Consider the following 21,424-nt stretch of genomic DNA (forward strand, 5'->3'; position numbering starts at 1 on the left):
AATATTGTCTGCCATAGAGGCAGGGGAGGGTGGGAAAGGGGGGTTATACTGGGGATGTTGGTGGTGGGCAATGTGCACTGGTGGAGGGATGGGTGTTTGATCACTGTGTGATTGTAACCCAAACATGAAAGCTTGTAATTGTCTCACAGTGATCCAGTAAAATTTAAAATTTTTTTTTAAAAAAAGGCCAAGTGTCCTACCTGCTGTACTATCTCTCTAGTCCCTGGGTTTGATTTTTGGCACTGCTTGGAGTAAACCCCGAGTACAGAGCTCAGAGAAGGCCCGAGTACTGCCAGGTTGACTCCAAAACACCAAGCAATCAACACATTATTAGTGAATGAATGTTGTCTATGGTGGAATAACTGCCACCAATACACAAACCCGAGTGGAATACGGCATCTTACAGTTAAACATGGTACTACAGATAAAAAGTTGGAACATATTGAAACTAGGAATAGAAACAAATTTCAGGATGCCTTCGTACTTTGTAAATTTTCTTGTTTTAACTCTCAGTAATTCAATATACATTTATTGAAATGTGAAATTCACCCATGAATTACAGAGTTTTGATTTTTTACTTCACTTTCAATGAAATATCCAAAAAATTCTTTGGTTATTCTATTCCTCTGTCTTCTGGAGCTATCAGATCTGTCTACTGCAATAAAATATTCACATATTATACAGCAGAACAAAAATAAGATAAAAAAATGTTTTAAACCCCAGAATATACTAGAACGTAAGAAAAAAGTACTGGAAAGCAACTATTCCTATAAACCCTATTATGTAGTTTTTGGCAGTAGCATTGAACCTTTAGTACTTAACAGATGGGAAAGTTTTCAAGTCAGAAACATTAAATCTCAAGCCGCTCTAACTCACACCTAGCGCTGCATCTTAGAGGTTTTTAAAAACTGCCTTGTTGGCACAGAGAGTAACCACAGGTGTGCCATCAGCCACTCTGACACAATGTCAGGATCAAAATGTGGATCACAGCCGTACTGGAAGGCCAAGTTCACACATGGGGTCTAAGGAAAAAGGCCAGACCCAAGGAGAAGAGCAGGATGGAGCCCAGGGCCTTGGACGGTCAGTGTGGTCGCCGGCTACGGGGGGCCTGTGGGGATAAGATGTACACGCAGAACAATGACAGGACAGCAAAGCAAAGACTTTCAGTGTCAAGTGACCCAAGGGACAACTAGACAATACCATTGTAGGACTAAATGGTGGTGGAGCAATTTCTAGATACCAGTAGGAAAAGTCTGATGTTATAACCACCACTATTTAACAAAGAAGTGTGAATTAAGATAGTTACAGATCATTTAACTGTCTGACAGCCAGGGCAGGGGTCTCCAAGCTTTTTCCTGCCGAGAGCTGGAGAGCTGGGGCTGGAGTGTACTAGTACAGGATCAAGGGGCTTGTCTGATAGCAGGCTGACCCCGACTTGGTCCCCAGCAAGCCATACAGTTACCTGAGCATCGTGAGGAGTGACTCCTGAGCACAGAGCCAAGAGCTGCCCCTGAGCACTGTCAGCTATGGCCCCAGGTGGGGGCAGTCAGGGAGAGTTAGAGAGTAAGTAGTTTTCATAGGCCATACAGTCCATGTGGTGACTATTTACCTCTGTCACTGTCCAGAAGTGACCATAAATAGTACATAAATGCATGAGCAATGCTCTAACAAACCTTTGTTTATGAGTAATGGAATTAGAAATTAATATATTTTCCATATATCTCAAAAATATATACAAATATTTTTGTTTCTTTGGGCCACACTTGGTGATGCTCAGTGCCTACTCTTGGTTCTGTGCTCCTGGAGTACATGGGGGAACCGTATGGGTGCCATGGACTGAACCTAGATCTGCCACATGCAAGGCAAACACCCCACCCATAGTTGCACACCCTTGAGGTAGAGGTATTTAGACAGTGCTGCCAAGAGCTTGTAGCAAGATTACAAACATTTCAGGTTGGCAGCAAAGGCTTTTGAACATTTCTCAAAAGATTATTATTACATGATACAAAACTGAGTGGATGCAAAAATTAACCAAAGATTCTATAATACATCATTACATAAGAAATTCTGAATCAATTTTATCCCCCTACCCCAGCACCAAAATATGGTCTGGTGGGGAAAAAATATATGTGAGACCCAATATTATCCTAGATCCTAAACTGATCTTTTCATGAAACTGATGATTTATGTGACCTGTCAACAGATTATGTCTTTGTTTGCTCATCTTTAAGACAGTGGTAATACTCTCTCTTACTAGTACATGGATTGCTGTATTAAATATAAAACAATTACAAAAAGTACTTTAAAAGGAAAAACTTATTAGGTAGTTATTTGAATTATCAGAAGGACTATCTACTCATTTCTTAAAAAACAAACAAACTAGGAACTACATGAAGACAAAGAAACTACATGATTCATTTTAAAACAGGCTCTGAGTATGGTTCTCCCAAGGCAGGATACCTTGCTTGATCTTATTTCCCCTTTCTGAAAACTCCCAAGAGGGCAAATGCAGAAGACAGTACGTGGCTGATTGGTTTATTCCTATGTTGTACTAGGACAAAAAGTTGAACAAGGAGTATTATTAGAATTCTGTATCTTATTTTATAATTCTACAGTAAAAATAAAAATTTCAAACCATAAAGTTCGATCATGAAAGTCTGCACAAATACATGTTAAAACAATAATGACAGAGAATGAAGGCTTAAAGAAATATTCACTAGCGATACAGGTGCAAGTCATTCTGCATATAACGGAGAAGAGACCATTCAACTCACCCACACTTTCTCCTGGTAGTTTTTCAGTGCTGTTCTTACTCGTGCGAACTATACTGGAAGTGCTTTGGTAATCGAGTTTAGGAAGACAATCGGCACTTCCTTTTGCACTCTCACTCTCTGACACTGTAAAGATCAAAATAAAAATGTTAAAATAAAATCTATGTATGACAGGATGCATAAACAGAAATAGTTTATCATTGGCCTCTATCTCAAGAGAACACAAACACTGATCTGCAAAGCTCCAAGTTCACCTATATTCACAGCAGTGCTATTTCCAACAACCAAATTCTGGAAACAACCCAGGGACCCAACACCCTTGGGTGCTGAGTGGATGAAGAGACTGTGGTGTATACACACGATGGGCTACTACTCAGCTAACAAAGGATTAAATCTTCTATTTCACTACGACTGGGGTAGAACCAGAGCATGTCATATTAAACAAAAGAAATCAAGAAAGAGAAAAAAAAATACCAGATGATGTCATTCATATGTGAAATACAGAGAAGTTAAGAAATAGAGTCAATAAAAACAGCCCCTAAGACTCTGTCAACAGAGGGAACAAAAAAGTTTCTGCAGTGCAAAATTAATAATGACTAGAAAATACTCAGGGGTCAGAGAGAGACAGTACAGCTGGTGGGGCACTTGGCTTGCGTGCAGCCAACCTAGGTTGGATCCACAGCTGCCCCTCTGGTCCCCTGAGCACTGCCAGAAGTGACCCCTGAGGGCAGAGTCAGGAGTAAATCCTGGTAATCAGCCCCAATACCAACCAACCAAACAAACCAAATATTCATTCACCACACCACATCTGACCACAGGTTGATATCTAAGATTAGAAAGCATTCACAAAACTTACAACAGACAAACAAAAACTACCATTAAAAAGTGGAGAGTAACCATATACTTCCTCAAAGAAAATATATAAAGGTCAAGAGGAGTGTGAAAAAGTGCTTTTCATTCACTTATCAGAGAAAGGCAAATAAAAATGATATGAGACATCACTACTTAGAATGCACGTGTTTACGAGACCAAAAGTGACCAGTTTTGGATGGAGATACGGTGAAAAGGAAACCCTCATCTCCTATCTGTGGAACCAAACTTGGTTCAGCCTCTATGGGAATCAGTGTGGAGACTTCCCTGAAAGCCAGGTACAGAGCTTCCATGGTACCCAGTGATCCTACTTCCTGGCAACTATCTCAAGAGCACAAAAGCATCATTCAAAAAGATACACACACACACTCCTATGTTAACCGCAGTGCTGTTTGCAATAACCAAGATCCAGAAACAACACAAGTGCCCGAGAACAGATGAGTGGATGAAGAAATTGTGGCATAGATGCATATTGGAATACTAGGCTGCTTTAAGAGAAGATGGAATCTTGTAACTTGGGTAGAACTGGAGAGTAATCGTACTGAGCAGAGGGAGTGAGAGGAAGGTAAAAAGCAGATCAATGCATGCACATATGGAATATAAGGGAACAAAGTAAGGGAAAAAACAATGGCTACCAGAAACTGATCCTGAGGGGTGTGCCTGACACCTGTGGTGTGTGCGTGGGTGCCAGGGATGGTGCTGGGGGGCTAAGTGAGGATCTAGCTAGTGATAGTGACAGGGATCCTGGTACTCTGGTGGTGAGGGTGTACCAACACTGTATTTCTGAAACATCAATATTACCACTGCTACAAATCATGGTGCCTATGTTAAAAAAAAGATTTAAATAAAAAATAATGTTGAATCTAAGAAAACAAAAAAACATAAGAAAAAAATACTGTTGAATCTAAGAACTATTGTTTGAACAAACATATTTTTACTACGAAAGAGCAGTATTTAATTGAAGGGTACTTAACCACAGAGGCTAGATACTTCACACACAAAATATGACATGTTGGAACATTAGGGTTGGTGAGGGTTCATTAAGGGAGCAAAGAAGGAATCATGGAAAATTAGGAAATAAAGTTAGCACTTTCCTAAATAAAACCTCCCATATTTTCAATCAATTTAAGTTCTCAGATTTATACAACATCAACTTGAACACACCTACCGGAACTAGAATCACTCCCTTTCTTATCTTTTTCTCCCTGAATGTCTTCACCAGATGTAGCCCCTCTTCTAATTTCATCCTTGGATAGTGAATTATATCCAAGATCAGACTGGCCACCTGGAAAAGAATAAAAATAATCCTGTGCTGCTTCATGCCTGAGTTTATGTCTAGCAAATTTTCTGGATAGCAGCTGGAGCGATCTAGGTTTGATCCCTGGCATCCCATATGGTCCCCCAAGCACTGCCAGGAATAATTCCTGAGTGCAAAGTCAGAGGTAAGCCCTGAGCATCACTGGGTGTGGCATAAAAAAAAAAAAAATCAACCAAAAAAAAAAATGTGCTCTGGTCCCTTGAGCTATCCTCTGGCAAAAAAACGAAAGATTTGAACATGAGTACTCTGTCCCATGAGAGATGTGACTAGAAAACACTTAATCTTTCTATTTGTATCTCAAGTTCCCAGATTTATAACACACTGGTTTGTTCCAACGATATGAAAGATCACGTATGGAGTGGTTAAAAAAACTTGAAAAACAACTATCTAAAGAAATTGTATTAGGGGCCGGAGCGATAGCACAGCGGGTAGGGCATTTGCCTTGCACGCGGCCGACCCGGGTTCGATCCCCGGCATCCCATATGGTCCCCCAAGCACTGCCAGGAGTAATTCCTGAGTGCAAAGCCAGGAGTAACCCCTGAGCATTGCTGGGTGTGACCCAAAAAGCAAAAAAAAAAAAAAAAAAGAAATTGTATTAAATACCACTAGATTTTTACTTTAATACCCTTTTAAAATTTTTTTGTGGGGGCCACACCCAGCAGTGCTCAAGGCTTACTGCCAGCTCTGTGCTCAGGATTACTCCTACCAGTGACTAGGGGATCACACGTGGGGCCAAGGACTGAACAGGGGAGGGTCACATACAAGGCAAGAGCTTTAATCCTGTACTACCTCCAAGGCCCCATAATCTTTTAAAGGTATACATTTTAATAAATCTTAAAAGAAAGTAAATATATGAATTTACATTTTAATGAAATTAATACCAGGGGTAGAATGCATTTTCTATATATTTACACTTAAAATCATATATATACATATACATACACACATATATTCAATACCTTTAAGGCTCATGAGAAGATGCAAATATAAACATAATGCAGTACAGAAAGTTACTGAGTACCTTTTAAACAGCTTTCCACATGATAAAATCTGGTTTTAATTTGGGGGGCAACCACATCAGACTGTGCTCAAAGTTCATCCCTAGCCTCCTGGCTCTGTACTTAGAGATCACTCCTCATGGTCATGGGAGACCCTATGGTACCAGTCACTGAACTGGGGTTGGCTGTGTGCAATGCAAGCATCTTGCTCACTGTGCTGTGTCTCTGGCCTCTTTAATGGTAAGATAATTTTTTGTTGTTGTTTTTGGGCCACACCTGATGGTTCTTATGGTTTACTCCTGATTCTGTGCTCTGGAATTACTTTTTTAAAAAAATTTTTTATTAGAGAATCACTGTGATGTACATTTACAAACTTATGAACTTTTGTGTTTGCATTTTACTCATACAGTGATCATTTACCCATCCCTCCACCAGTGCTCATTCACCTCCACCAATGATCCCATCAGGGATTACTTTTGATGGGCTCAAGGTACCATATGGAGTGCCAGGAACTGAACCTGGGTCAACTGTGTGCAAGGTGAGTGCCCTACTTGCTGTATTATTGCTCTGGCTACTAGAACAATAATATTTTACATCAAACATGGGCCCATGATATTTCTATGACACAGATAATTCAGATGAGGACTAAAGTTTCTTAAAAAAAGAACACTGATAACATTCTCATTATTCAAAGAATTTATCCTAAGCAAATGAAATGATAAGAGTGTGTTATCTAGAGCTAACTCAATTATCAAACACTTGAATAAATTACATTGTAACTTCTTTCCTCACACTTCCCTTTCTAGTCAAATCATGAATAAAACTGCTTGTACTTCCTTAAGTTTGTTAAGATATTCAGCAAACCAAGTGCCTAACATACAAATGAACAAGTGAACTAAATGTATCATTGAAAACGAAAATCTAAAAAATACAGGCCAGCTAAATCTAGCTTGTCAAATGCATTGTCATAAGGGCCAGAACCACAGTACAGAGGGTTGGGTGCTTGCCTTGTACGCGGCTGACCAGAGTTCAATCCCCAGCATCCCATAAGGCTCCACAAGCACCGCCAGGAGTGATCGCAGAGTAAAGAGCCAGGAGTAACCCTGAGTGCAGCTGGGTGTGGGCCCAGGACCCCCCCCATATATATATGCACTGTCATAAATGTACACATAAGCACACACAGACCTGTACTAGCTCTATCCTCGGTACCGTACACTTTGATTAAACCCGTGCTCAGAGGTGTCTGCTCCATGGTGTGAGTTCCACGAGCACTGTCCATGCTGCCGTGACTAACGGTGTCCAGGTCACTGCCATCTGCTTCAGAATACAAGGTGACAGCGGTTTACTACTCAAGGCCATCAGGCATACGCTCACTGTCTCTGATTGGCTAATACTGGACATGAAGTGACCTTCCAACCAGCAAAACAGAACTAACTATCACAGAGAAACTGTGATAGTGACTGTGAGCTGATGCTGAACAGTGATATCCCAAAATAAGCCCAGCAATGGCTGATGGTCGAACAGTTTCAGCGAGAGGAAAAGGGGAAATTTGGCATTTTTTTCCAAAAAGAATTATATAGAAATGAGCTCCAGGGCAATAAAAACTAGAAAACACTCAACATTTGCAAACTATTTTAGATTTCTAAAAATGTACAGTATTGGGGCCAGAGCAATAGTACAGCAGGCGGCTGACCCGGGTTCTATCCCCAGCATCCCATATGGTCCCTGAATACCACCAGGAGTAAGTCTTGAGTGCAGAGCCAGGAGCAACCCCCAAGAACCATCAAAAGAAGAATAAACAAAAAATGGATGTGGTCTTTAACCACCCGGAATTCCAGGCTTGCTCTTCAAGCCCTGTTCTCCCTTGCACATGCACCCTGCTTGCTTGTCTCTTATTCTGATGCCTGTTCTCTCTTGCACACATTTCCCCTTTCCTCTCCTCTCACATTTTATTCAACAAGCTTCAATAAAGAACTACCTTGCTTCACTAAAATAAGTTCAAAAAATGTCTAGTGAAAACTAGTTAACTCATATTTATGAAAAAGCAAACCACATCCACCCTTCAAACCTTTAGTTACCTGAGAGAATTGTTTGTGATAAATGACGGTGTTTCTTTAGCACTCTTTTGAACTGTGCTACTCCTAAAATAACATTTCTTACTTTTGTCCAAAGAAAATAGCCACTCCGGCTTCGGGAAGGCCAGGTGCTTTCCAAAACAGCCTATTCATTCAACAAAATAAAATAATGAGTGAAACGATTTTTAGAGGGGAAAACACACATTGAATAAAAGATATGAAGGGAGCTTGCATGATAAGTTTGAATGGACACATCTTCCTTGATTTGCAAAATAATTTTAAGTTCTCTAAAATGCCAAATCAACACGTCAGCAATTTTTTCTACCTTTCAATTAAGGTTACATGATCAGAGAAGTGATTCCCCGCCTCCCATGAATCCAGGTAATTACCTTATTATAATAACCATATGTGATGGCGTTGGGGTCAATACCCGCTTTATGCATTTCGAAAAGCACTCGGACTGCGAGCACGGGCTGATTGTACTGTCCGCACAGCTGCATGAGGATACGGTAGCACACCTGGAAGGCAGCGGGGAAGTTCAAAGTGAGCCCAGACCAAAACCGGGGCGGGGAAGTTTAGAATGAAACAGAGCTTTCCGAGCAGTATCTGTCACCTCGTCGGGTGGATCCATCTTCTTCGACTGCATTTTTCTGAGCACGTCATACGCGGTTTTCAGAGCCCTGACTTTTGAGTGACAGACTTTCACATACGCTGGGAGACAGATAAACCACAGCCCGTAACAGTGCCTCAGCAGACACCGAGACCACATCTGGGGGATGGACGAATACCTCTTGGCAATTTTATGGGCTGATCTAATTTCCTATGGAAAAAAAAAAAGCAAGGATACAATTAATAAATTCACACCTTTTTGGTGTGGGGGGGCACACCCGACAGTGCTTGAGGTTGACTCCTGACTCTGTGCTCAGGGATCACTCATGGCGGGGCCAGGGATCAAACTTAGGTGGGCCGTGTGCAAGCGCCTTCCAGCCCCATACATTTATATTCTTAAGCAATCTTTTGTTAACCGAACGGTGAAGTTAATTTTCTGAAGTCTGATTATTCAAAATTATCTTCAGAATGTTTGGGGGAACACTAGTTTAATAATAGTTACATGCATAGTAATAAAAAATATTAAGGTAGGCCAAGAACCAAATTTACTTTTTGTCAGAGTATCTCTTGCAGGAAGAATAAAAAATTCCCAAAGCACCTGTTTGGTTCTCCTGAACATGGGCGACGGGCTGCCTGGGTTACTTGCTTTGGAAGGCACCTTGCTCTTTCGCGTTTGCAGAAAACCTTCGGGTCTCTCAAATAAATTGTTCCGAAGAACTGGAAATCCATTATAGCTGTTTTTGAAAAGAAAAAATATTTCAAGCTCACAGACATGATCATGCACACAGCTGAAAAATTACAACCAATAATTTCTTAACTTAAAATGTATTTTAGTTACATTTCCTACATTTCCTTTCCCTATCAGACTATGACATATACTCAACAAATACTTATATGAATGAACAAAGAGGCAACACATGCTCTTTTCCTCCCTATAAAATTTAGAAATGTAACAGACAAACATAACCTTAAACATCTATTGTGGAGAAAAAAGTGTGAGATACATTTAATTTTGCCAAGTCTCAGAACAAAGTAATTCATGCATACTTTTGAGAGTTAATACTCTGGGTCTGAGTAGAGAATTCAAGCCTCTGCATGCAGGAGGCCTGGGATTGATTCCCAGCACCATACGGTCCTCTGAGCACTGCCAGGAGTCACCCTTTAGCACGCAGGGTGTGGTTATAATATACAAAACAAAAATCAAACAGAAAGTCAGTATTCTCTTTTTAGGAGGTGAGGCACACCTGGCAGTACTCAGGATTTACTCTTGGCTCTGCACTCAGGAATTACGTCTGATGGTGCTCGGAGGACCATATGGGATGCTGGGGATTGAACCCTGGTCAGCCACATGCAAGGTAAGTGCCCTACATGCTGTACTATAGCTCTGGCCCCAAATTAGTATTCTCATAAATTCACAAAATAGTAGATAAGACAACAATTGCTAAAGAGTGCAAAGAAGGTTTCAAACTGGACAGTCATTAATACTGTTTTGGATTGATTGTACACTATGCTAAGAATCCCCATCTTTTAAAAATACTTATACTAAGCACACTAGGGCACGTTCTCAAATTATCATGAATTGGTTCAGCATGTCTCTGTGTGGAGCTCTTTCTTAGAAAGAAAACTGAGAAAGTTGGTTTTATTTCTTTTTTGTGGTTCAGGAGTTCTAGCCCAGGTGACTACATATGAGTAGTGCATGTTACCACGGTGTAGAACCCTGACCCAAACTCAGGAAGTTGGAGAACAGTGAGAAAAAATCAGAAATGTGTGGCTCTAAGAAGGTGGGCTTATCTGGGTGTAGCACAAGATATCACTGTCATCCTGTTGCTCATCGATTTGCTAGAGTGGGCATCAGTAACGTCTCCATTGTGAGACTTGTGGGTAGGGGGCAGTGTTCAGGGCTTACTCCTATCTCTGTGCTCAAGGATCACTCCTGGCATACTTGAGAAATTATAGATTGGTGTTGAGGGTTGAACCCAGATCAGCCACATGCAAGGCAAGAACCTTACCTGCTGTTCTATGGCTCTGGCCTGACTGCCACTTTTTAAATGCCCAGTACATTTTGTCCTGGACTGGAGTGATAGCACAGCGAGTAGGGCACCCTACTCGTTGTGTGCGCTCCCTACTTACTAAAAAAAAGTAACAGTCCCTAAGACTGGATATGCTGAAAAGAACTGATGAAGTCCTCAGCATATGCTAGTATTCTTAAAGGCATATGCTAGTATTCTTAAAACATGTGATTAAATATGCAAAGTATAATAGGAGACGGCAAACTCCACTATATATTACTAACGGTCAACTCAACAGTCTTGGGAATGGATGAATGGTAAGTGGGACTAGGAATAAGATAAATGATAAAAAGAACCAAGATGACAAAGTCCAGGAAAAAACATGTCCCTGAAAATTTCACTGTATGTGCATGGTAAGAAAATGATCATTCTGGGGGCTGGAGCGATAGCACAGCGGGTAGGGCGTTTGCCTTGCACGCGGCCAACCGGGGTTCGATTCCCAGCATCCCATAGGGTTCCCCCAGGCACCGCCAGGAGTAATTCCTGAGTGCAGAGCCAGGAGTAACACTGTACATTGCCAGGTGTGACCCAAAAAGAAAAAAAGAAAAGAAAATGATCATTCTCTTAGAGAGCTTTACCTCCTTATTCTTGCACACAATGTACATATGAGTCATCTCTTACTAAGAGGGCATGTGCTCCTTGAAAGCATTTACCTCCCACTCAGGGTCCCCACACCTTGCTAGACGAGCTGGAAAGTTAAATTCTAGAGGCCAGCTGAACTGAGGGCTGCTGAGGACAACTGACCTACTGGGCCACATGGTGCCCCTGGTTCAAAAGCTGTCTCCCCAGCTCCAGCTAAGTGATCTCCTTATCAAGGACTAAATCCGGGGGCCAGCTAGTACAGTGGGTAGAGCACTTGCCTCTCATGCTGCTGACCTGGACTGGATTCCCAGAAGCCCATAGGGCTCCCTCTGCATCTTCAGGAGTGATCCCTGAATGCAGAGCCAAGAATAAGGCCCAGGGATGGCGCCCAAACAACACAAAACAAAAAACCAAACTAATAGAAAAGGGCTAAATCCAAAGTGTATTTTAAGTGGTAAAACCAGACCACAGGGTGTGTGTGGGTGTGTGGAGGGGGAAACTGTATCAGAGAAGCACACCAAAAGAACTCTTCGAAGGATAATCTATAAAAGAGATCACATATGGGGCTGGAGCGATAGCACAGCGGGTAGGGCGTTTGCCTTGCACGCGGCCGACCCGGGTTCGATCCCCGGCATCCCTTATGGTCCCCCGAGCACCGCCAGGAGTAATTCCTGAGTGCAGAGCCAGGAGTAAACCCTGTGCATCGCTGGGTGTGACCCAAAAAGCAAAAAAAAAAAAAAAAAAAATAAAAAAGAGATCACAGAAATGAGATCTTGCTTAGAAAACAAAACAACAAAAAAATACAGAACAAAAAATGGGATAAATAATTTCAATATTTTTGACAAAATACAAGCTAATAAAAGTGAGATGAGCAATAGAGGAAAAGTCTGGGTATGAATCAAGTGGAATGTGAATTAATCAATATCCACAAGCATTTATCACACCATATTTTTTCATTTATGAAAGGCGGAATTCAATCTAAGTTATAGGATATCCTGAAAAAAAATCCCTTTTCAATGAACACCACAAACTGTTGTATTGATAAATATGAGATGGTTTAAGAATCTTCAAATTGTTATAAAAATAAACAACTTTACAGATTCTAGATTACCTAGAAGCTATCTCTAATATATAATAAGTGTCTAATATACTGATATAAGAGCTATAATTAAGATACCTCAATCATAGCCCTTATCTCACTGTGCTCAGAACTTTTCCCTTTCCCACAAGATAGGAGGAATCTATCATTCAATGCTTAATTTATTTTTTCATTTTGCGTGACACCCAGCAGTGCTCAGGGTTTACTTCTGACTCTGTGCTCAAGGATCATAAGTGACATGAGACAGAGAGAGAGAGAGAAAGAGAGAGAGAGAGCGCAGAAATCAGTGAGAACATAAATAACAATTCTATAACAAAAGTAAGATTATTTTCTGGGGTGTAGTTCTAACAGATTCTAACAGAATTTAATCAATACTTAGAAATTGGTACTTATACATATATAGCAAACTTTCAAACTTCCCAAGAATTCCCAAGCCTATATCATAAAATATTTCATTTTTTTCTTTAAATTTCTCAAATTGTAATAATGGATGTGGGATAAGCTTGCTTACCACCTAAATATTAGGGATCTGTAAAGTTTGGACTTTTTAAAATATCAAGTCCTTAGAAAACTACGTCACAGGTGATGGATTGCTTCTCTTTCAACCTCAAACATTCAGACTCTTGAATACCTGTACTGTGAAGGAGGTTCTTCGCCATCGGGAAGGCGGGGGATCTCAGGTGGGGTAACAAAAACAGTGTGTTCACTTTTGAAAGACTCATCCAGCTCTATAAGTCGGACTTCACTGCTCTTATCCATATCCACCTGGAGAAGTTAGTAAAATAGACACTGAAAACAATACACAGTCCCATCAAGTTACCCTCTGTAGGGGAATTCTACAATAATTTATGCAACTGACCTGTAAGAGCTATCAGGGAAATAAAAAAGAATGAGAAAGTTTTCTTTGTACCACTACAGAGAGATCTGTAAGATCACTAAGTGAAATGAGCAAGGTGCAAAATATTATATACATCTCTATTTCTAAATATACACCTACATGCATAGTCTGAGTGAGGAAGAGGGACCTAGGAGAATGAGACCCATCTTCTTTTGTGCTGACAAAGAATTACTAGTAGGGTGTTAAGAAAAATAATTACCTATCTGTGGAAGGGGAGATAAATGTAGTAGAGATGGGATAGGACCTGTGCTTTTCAATATTTTTTTCTTTTGTCTTCTTTTGTTTTAGCATTTAGAACTGTCACTGTCACTGACATCCTGTGGCTCATCGATTTGTTCGAGCGGGCACCAGTAACGTCTATCATTGAGAGACTTATTGTTACTGTTTTTGGCATATACAATACACACTTGCCAGGCTCTGCCATGCGGGCTCCATACTCTCGGTAGCTTGCTGGGCTCTCTGAGAGGGGCGGAGGAATCGAACACAGGTCGGCCGCGTGAAAGGCGAACGCCCAACCGCTGTGCTATCACTCCAGCCCAGCATTTAGAACATGACAATATAGTCAAGAAATAAGTTTTTCAGGGCTGGAGTGATAGTACAGTGGGTAGGGCATTTGCCTTGCATGCAGCTGACCTGGGTTTGACCTTTGGCATACCATATGGTCCCTGAGCAATGCCAGGAGTAATCCCTGAGCACTTCAAGCCCCCAATTTTTTGGTGGAGGTGATCCTGAGAGGTGGTACAGCATGAAAGACACTTGTCTTGCACACACATGACCTTGGTTTGATCCCCGACACCCCATATGGTCTCCAGAGTTCTGCCAGTGATCTCTGAGCACAGAGCCAGGAGTAAGACCTGAGCACAGAGTCAGGTGGGGCTCAAAAACCAAAAGAAAACATGAAAAAAAGGAAGAATTTTGGTTTTCATTTTGGGGCCGTATCTGGCAGTACCTGGGCGTAATATCCAGCTTGAAACCTGGGGATCAACTCTGGGCTCCTATATAAAAAGCGTGAACTCCCAACTTTTCAAAATCTCTTTCTGGCCCCAAAGAAATTATACAAATATATATTATTTCTTATAGGATTTTTGGGTCATACTCGGCAATGCACAGGGGGTCCTCCTGGCTCTGCACTCAGTAATTACTCCTGGTGGTGCTTGGGGGACCATATGGGATGCTGGGGATTGAATCTGGGTCAGCCGCGTGCAAGGCAAATGCCCCACCCGCTGTACTGTTGCTCTAGCCCCAAGAAATAATATTTTAAACAATGTACACATATGTGCATCTACGTTGAGAATCCTAGGCTGCAGCTTACTTTTCCATTTATACTCTATATAATAAATTTCCCTAAATTCACTTGATATCTGTCGAAGCACATTTGAGTTCTCCTTCAGTTCCATCGATACTAAAAACACTTGAGTTAACTTTCAAACACAATGAAAACTTTGCACTGCTAAACTACCAAAAAGATGCTCATGGGGCGGAGCTAAAGCACTGTGGGTAGGGCGTTTGCTTTGCACTCGGTCGACCTGGGTTTGATCCCCAGCATCCAGTATGGTTCCCCAAGCACCGTCAGAAGTAATTCCTGAGTGCAGAGCTAGGAGTAACCCCTGAGCATTGCAAAAAAGCAAAAAGCAAAAAAGGCACACAAAAAAAAGATGCTCAGAATAATGCAACATTCACATCAATTAAAACACAACAGGGCGGGTGGGATCCAGGACACAGTCTCCAGCATGACACGGTCTGCCGAGCACCGCCCGGAGCAACATCCCAGCACGACAGACAGCCCCTCACACCCCACCAGGAAGTGAAGGAAAGCAAAACTGGGGCTGGAGCAGGAGTACAGAGGGTGGAGCACTTGCCTTCCATGTGGAGGACCTGGGCTCAATCTCAAGCACCCGTGTGGTCCCCTGAGCCTGCCAGGAGTGAGCCCTGAGCACTGCAGAATGTGGCCCAAAAAGAAAAAAAAAAAAAAAACAAATAAAAAAGCATGAAAACAAAAAAGCATGAAAACAAGACAAACAATCCACAGCGGTCCTGAGAATGTGGCTCAGAGGCACATGCAACTCCGGCCCCTTGAGCACTGCCGGGTGCGACTCCCCAGCCCCAGCAAGAGGAAAAGAGATTACAGGGTAAAGCGAGCAACAGAGTAAACTAGACAATCACACAGTCCGCTGGTCTCCAAATGGGCAGTCTGTTTCAGAAAGCAACACTTGTTCATTTATCAGGCCACAACCCAGCAGTGCTCAGAGGCTCTTCCGGGCTCTGAGCTGCGCATCTGCTCCCAAAGGATCCTGGCAGACCACGTGGTGCCAGGGACTTGAACCCGGGTCTCAGGCATGTATGTGCTCAGCCCATCCCTCCTGTATCCTAGAAAGCAAGACTTGCTTAAACATTTCCACCTTATTCAGATTCCAAGAAAAATAACAACATTAAAAAAAAAAAGATTTTTTTTTTTTTTGCGGAATTGCAGCAGCAATAATTCTACATACTAAAACGTAGGTAAATGAATAAAATACGCTAAGTGCATGCAATACAATCAGTAGAAGTGAACAGAGTAAAGATCATATAAATTTCTGGTTGAACAGGACAAATTAAAGGCCACAATTCACTTGCAATTCGTCCTTAAGTATCATGAGTATAACAAGGAGATGTAGAAAACAAAGATAAAGTGAACCACAAGGAAACAACAGTAGAAGGGTGCTCAAAATATAAATACAAATATATACACACATATATTAGTATATACATATGCTTTGAAGCCACACTCGATAGTTCTAGCGCTTACTCCTGGTTCTGTGCTCAGGGATTACCAAGAGGGGCTCAGGAAACACATGTGGGACTGTGGTTTAAACTGGGTTGCACGTAAGTGAGGCAAGCACCTTCCCAATCTCTAGAAAAAGAATTACAGAGTCAGAGTAATAGTACAGTGGGAGGGGAGCTTGACTTGTACACAGCCAACCTGGGTTTGATCCCTGGCACCCAATATGGTCTCCCGAGCCCGCCAGGAGTGATCCCTGAGCACCGTGTCAGGAATAAGCCCTAAGCACTGCCTCGTGTGGCAAAAAAATCTGAAAAAAAAAAAAAGTGGACATGGAAGACAAAGAAAATTCAGAGGATGAGTATTAGCACTCCTCTGAGTACACACAGGCTCGCTTGGGGGTGCTCCTGGTGGGCTACTCACACATATCCTGAGCTTCGAGGCTAGCCAGGGGCCATACCCTTTCAGCCGAGGTGTGCAAGGGCCTTCAAGCTATGGTGTTCCTGGAAAGCATCTGGGTTAAGACTCAGACAGCAGAAATGCTGGCGTCCTGCTTGGAACATGAGTGGTACTAGGGGCTGAAATCTTGCCCTCAGACTCACAAGACGGCTGCTTTAGCTACTGAGCCATCTTTTAAAATGTTTTTTTCTTTTTTTCATCTTGGTTCAGGGCCACACACAGTGATGCTCAGGGGATACTTCTGGTTCATTGCTCAGGGGTGACTCTGAGCCGTGTTTGGGGGACCATACAGTACCAGGGTCAACCTAGCACGTAAAGCATGTGCTCTAGCTATCTGAACCATCTTTCCAGCTCCTATGGAATTGTTTTGGGGCCACAACTGGCATGCTCGGGGCTCACTCCTGGTGGTGCTTGGGGGACCCGATGCAGTGTTGGGGGTCCAACTGAGGTCTGCTATGTGCAAGGCAAACGCCCTACCCACTGTCCTCTTCCCAGCCCTTCCTTAGGAATTTTTAGTTTTTTCTTTTTGGATTTGGGGCCATGTCTGGTAATCCTCGGGTTACTCCTGGTTCTGCACTTGGAAATCACTCCTTTGTAACATTGTATGATTGAAACTCAACCCCTAGCAACTTTGTAATCGTATATCTTATTATACTGTGTATTAACTAAAACCATTAAAAAGAGAGAGAGAGAGAGAGAGAGAGAGAGAGAGAGAGAGAGAAAAGAGAAAAAGAAATCACTCCTGCCGGTGCTGTGGATTCAACCTCAACTGGCTGCGTGCAAGGCAAGCTCCTACTTCCCTACCTCCTGCATTAGAAATCATAAGAAAAATAACTGCAGAAATACGGCTGCCTTTGGGGGGTTGGGTGGGAAGGAATGGAACATTAGTTTTACAAAATTACTTTCTAAGGGCCAGAGAGATAGTATTATGGGCAGGGCACCTGCTTTTCATGCAGCTGTCCAGAGTTTAATTTCTGGCATCCCATACAACCCCCTGAGCACCACCACGAGTGACTCCTGAGTTCAGAGCCAGGAGTAAGCCCTTAGCATCTCCAGGTACCTGTGGCCCTTCCAAAAATACTCTAAAATTACTTTCAAACTTACTTTTTATGTAGTAAAAATAAAATTTATTAAAATTGGCAATCCTATTAGGATGCTTATAAGATCTGGCAATATAAAAAGATTAGGAAACAACAATTATGCAAACCATATTAGAAGTAAGGGTGCAGAGCGGGTACTGGAGCAATGAGCTTAAGAAGTTGTGTCTTTTACTTTCCACATTTCCCACTGATTCAGTCATTTAGTAAAAGCGTTTAAAGATTAAACTTCAAATAAAAACAGAGAACACCAACATTACTATCAGAAAGACTGAAAACTAATGTTTAAAAACACGCATCAGAAATATCTTGCCAAAAGCACTGGTCTGTGCAAACAAGACGCTTCACACCAGCATTCAAAAGAAATTTTCATGCAGCTGAGATGGAGTTAATCTACCTCTAGGAGCAACAAGGACAAGGAAATCAAAGCAGCAGAGCAGAATCAAAAGACTAGAACAAAGAGCCCATAGTATGGGAAAGAAAACTGGGGGAACAAATCTCCACTCCATGCTGGAAAACTACATACGTGAGAATCACTTTTTGATGAGCACCCAGATGTTTTAAAATTAAAATTTGTTGTTTTGGGGTCACCCCTGGTAGTGCTCGGGGCTTGCTTACTTCTGGCTCTGCACTCAGGGATCACTTCTTCTTTTTATTTTATTTTTTTAAATAAGTTTTATTGGATCACCGTGAGATGCAGTTACAAACTTGCATGATTGTTTCAGTTGCACAACGCCTGAGCACCCGTCCCTCCACCAACAGGGATCACTTCTGCTGGGGCTCGAGGGACCATACGTAGTGTTGGGGAACCGAACCCAGGTCGGCCATGTGCAAGGCAAGTGCCCTACCTGCTGTACTATCCCTCTGGCCCCAAATTAAAAAAAAAAAAAATTAAAAACAGCTTGAAACAAAAAACCCTATGGTTGAAGAGGACGACTCTGATCCTTACCAGTATGAAGCCTATACAATGGCAGGGCCAGGGATGTGGCTCAAGGGGCATATACTTGGGTATATATAGCCCTGATTCGACACCTTTCTACCCCCTCCGCAAGTTAAAAATTCACTGTGGACAGAACGATACGCCATGGTGATGCCTCCAGACTCCTGCGCCAGGTGGTTTCATTTGGGGCAACCTGGAGGGGGGTGGGTGAGTCCCCCTCCCTGCCCCAACAGAGCCAGCCCGGCAGCCAAAAACATCCAGAACTCAACCATGCCCTGTTCACGGCTGCTCCGCACACCTCCGACAGGGCTCACCCATGAGAGAATCTATTCCTGGACTGTGCGGCCGAGACATCCCTCACTTTACACCACTGACACACCAAGAGCGGCACACCACATGTGATGGGGTTTAAAGCAGAAGAGAACCAATCTTCAGGGCAAATTTATATGTCCATATATATATATATATACATACATATAAAAGCACACAAGGCTCAACCTTTAACACCATGTTACTAATCTCTTATAAAAGAGCTTAATGGCTCCTGGGTGAAATACAACAATCTTCACACACTTTCCTCCAAGGAAACTTCTTTGGATCATTTTTAGCGGATTATTCGTAAATAAGCAATACAAAATAAATTACTTCGGTTCTGCTTTGGGGTCAGGGTTTGGGGTTCAGGTAGAAACATTCAAAATGTGGTGGTGTCAAGGTGTAATGGTGGTGAGATTGGTGTTCAGATATTAAATGTAATCAATTATTGTGAACAACTTTATAAAAATAAAATAAAATAAAAATTCACTGTGATTGCTGATTCAACTTTGGGGGCAGCATACAAGGGAGGTGACACTCTGATGTGGTGGTGAAATATTATCTGCATGAAACTCTATCAGAACAATATTGTAAACAGATTTCCCCAAATCCTAGTTAATTTGGCAACTCAGAATCGTGCACTGCAGATTCAGTCCCCAAGTAAAGGCTATTTTCCTTCATTTGTGCACCAATAAAATCTCATTCCAACATTATAAAAAGAACCCTATCATAAATCCTGCATTTATCAGTTGGACATTTCTGTCGTTTGGAAAACACAATGACATCTGTCTTTATTGGAAGAAAAAGAAGTCTGACACCCACGGAAGATAAAATTAAAGTGATTTTCATATTCTCTTCAATCTTTTTTTCAGAAGACATTAATATGCTCAGAAACCCTGCAGAGGGAGACTCTGGAGACCCAGAAAATCTCACCAGACTATTTGTTACACAAAACTGCCCTGATCTCAGCTCCGTCCTCTGGAGACAGACTGGAAGGATTGAAAATATGATCATATGAAGAACAAGAACACATGGTTCTTAAATTCATCATAGATGGAACTCATATGCTTATGTATTTTTCTTATTCCTATTCAGCATTACCCACGTCATAGTTTTAAAGCCAGAAAATGTTTTTGCTCAGTTATCATACCTCCCCCTTTCCTCTCATCACCATTAAAAAAAATTTTTTTTTTGTTTGGTTTCTGAGCCAGTGATGCTCAGGGCTTACTCCTAGCTCAGCACTCAGGAATTACTCCTGGCAGTGCTCTGGGGACCATTTGGAATGCTGGGGAGCAAACCCAGGTTGGCCGCATGTAAGACAAGTGCCCTACTGGCTGCACCACCCCCCGCCCAGCCCTTATCAACCCCTTTTCAGAAGAAAGTAAAAAGTCATTCAACATTTCCCTGGATCATTCCAGAGCTCCCCAGGGGGCAGTATCCCCATTTGGGGTAACACTGACACACCAACACACACCAACGCATATTTATTTCCCATAGCTCAACAGTCAGAGAAGGTCGATTAAAAAAAAAATCAACGCAAATGCAGTCATGAGAGGCTCCTGAGCACAGTGCCAGACGTGGCCCCAAAATAAACAAAACAACTAAGGTCAAAATCATGTAGAAAACTAACCCCACATAAATGATTATTCAGAAAACATTTGCAGATGAGAAGCAAGCACTGACTTGTTTTAACGGTGCATTTAAACAGAAAGATCTTGGGGCTGGAGCGATAGCACAGTGGGTAGGGCATTTGCCTTGCACGCGGCCGACCTGGGTTCGATTCCCAGCATCCAATATGGTCCCCTGAGCACTGCCAGGAGTAACCCTTGTGCACCGCCAGTGTGACCCAAAAAGCAAAAAAAAAAAAAAAAGAAAAGAAAAAAAAAAGAAAGATCTTGGAAATTTCCAATAGGAAAGATGTCACATCATTTTATCATTTGTACTATTTCAGAGTTCTGCTTAATAATAATGGGAATTATATTAACCTCCACTCTTTATATAAAGATTATTAGATATATATTGGGTCCTGTGACACTGTTATTGTCTCTGGTAAAAATAATTCCTTGAATTATTACAAAATAATATGTACACACACACACACATATATATATACATATATATATATTCTTTTTTTTTTTGGCTACACCTGTCAGTGCTCAGAGATTACTCCTGGTTCTGTGCTCAGGGATTACTCAGGATGCCATATGTGTTACCAGGGACCAAAATGGGGTTGGCCGCATGCAGGTAAGTTCCTTCACCCACTGAGGTATCTCTTGGGTCCCTCAAGCAACCATATTTTAGTGAGTTTGGGGGAAGATGCCAATAGGTTGTACTGCTGGGTCATATTCATAATTTTCTGGGGAAATATTTATAATTTTCTGGGGGAAATATTCATATTAGTTCCCATAGAGATTAAGCCAGATGACATTTCCACCAACTGTGAATGAGGATTTCTTTCTCACCACACCCCCCCACCAATACTGGCTATTTCCAGATTTTCTGATACATGCCATTCTTCCTGGTGTGAGATGATGTCTCATTGTTTCAAATTGTGTTTCCCTAATCACAA

General features: G+C 41.8%; 1 protein-coding gene across 7 annotated transcripts in view; it reads right to left on the reverse strand.

Moving 5' to 3' along the window:
* DENND4A (DENN domain containing 4A) overlaps positions 1-21,424 on the reverse strand; it is a 143,598-nt gene that overhangs the window by 36,840 nt on the left and 85,334 nt on the right. For 3 of the 7 annotated variants that reach the window (XM_055125266.1, XM_055125264.1, XM_055125263.1), the window contains exons 16-23: positions 13,023-13,156; positions 9,240-9,375; positions 8,646-8,852; positions 8,422-8,550; positions 8,036-8,177; positions 7,143-7,274; positions 4,810-4,926; positions 2,775-2,897 (exon numbers count right to left, since the gene is read on the reverse strand). In XM_055125266.1, the coding sequence (XP_054981241.1) occupies positions 2,775-2,897; positions 4,810-4,926; positions 7,143-7,274; positions 8,036-8,177; positions 8,422-8,550; positions 8,646-8,852; positions 9,240-9,375; positions 13,023-13,156 (1,120 nt within the window). The remainder of the gene's footprint in view (positions 1-2,774; positions 2,898-4,809; positions 4,927-7,142; positions 7,275-8,035; positions 8,178-8,421; positions 8,551-8,645; positions 8,853-9,239; positions 9,376-13,022; positions 13,157-21,424) is intronic. The other 4 variants (XM_055125267.1, XM_055125265.1, XM_055125269.1 and 1 more) reach the window with 2 other exon arrangements.

Source organism: Sorex araneus, chromosome 2, assembly GCF_027595985.1.
Source record: "Sorex araneus isolate mSorAra2 chromosome 2, mSorAra2.pri, whole genome shotgun sequence".
In the NCBI taxonomy this organism is placed as follows: Eukaryota; Metazoa; Chordata; class Mammalia; order Eulipotyphla; family Soricidae; genus Sorex; species Sorex araneus.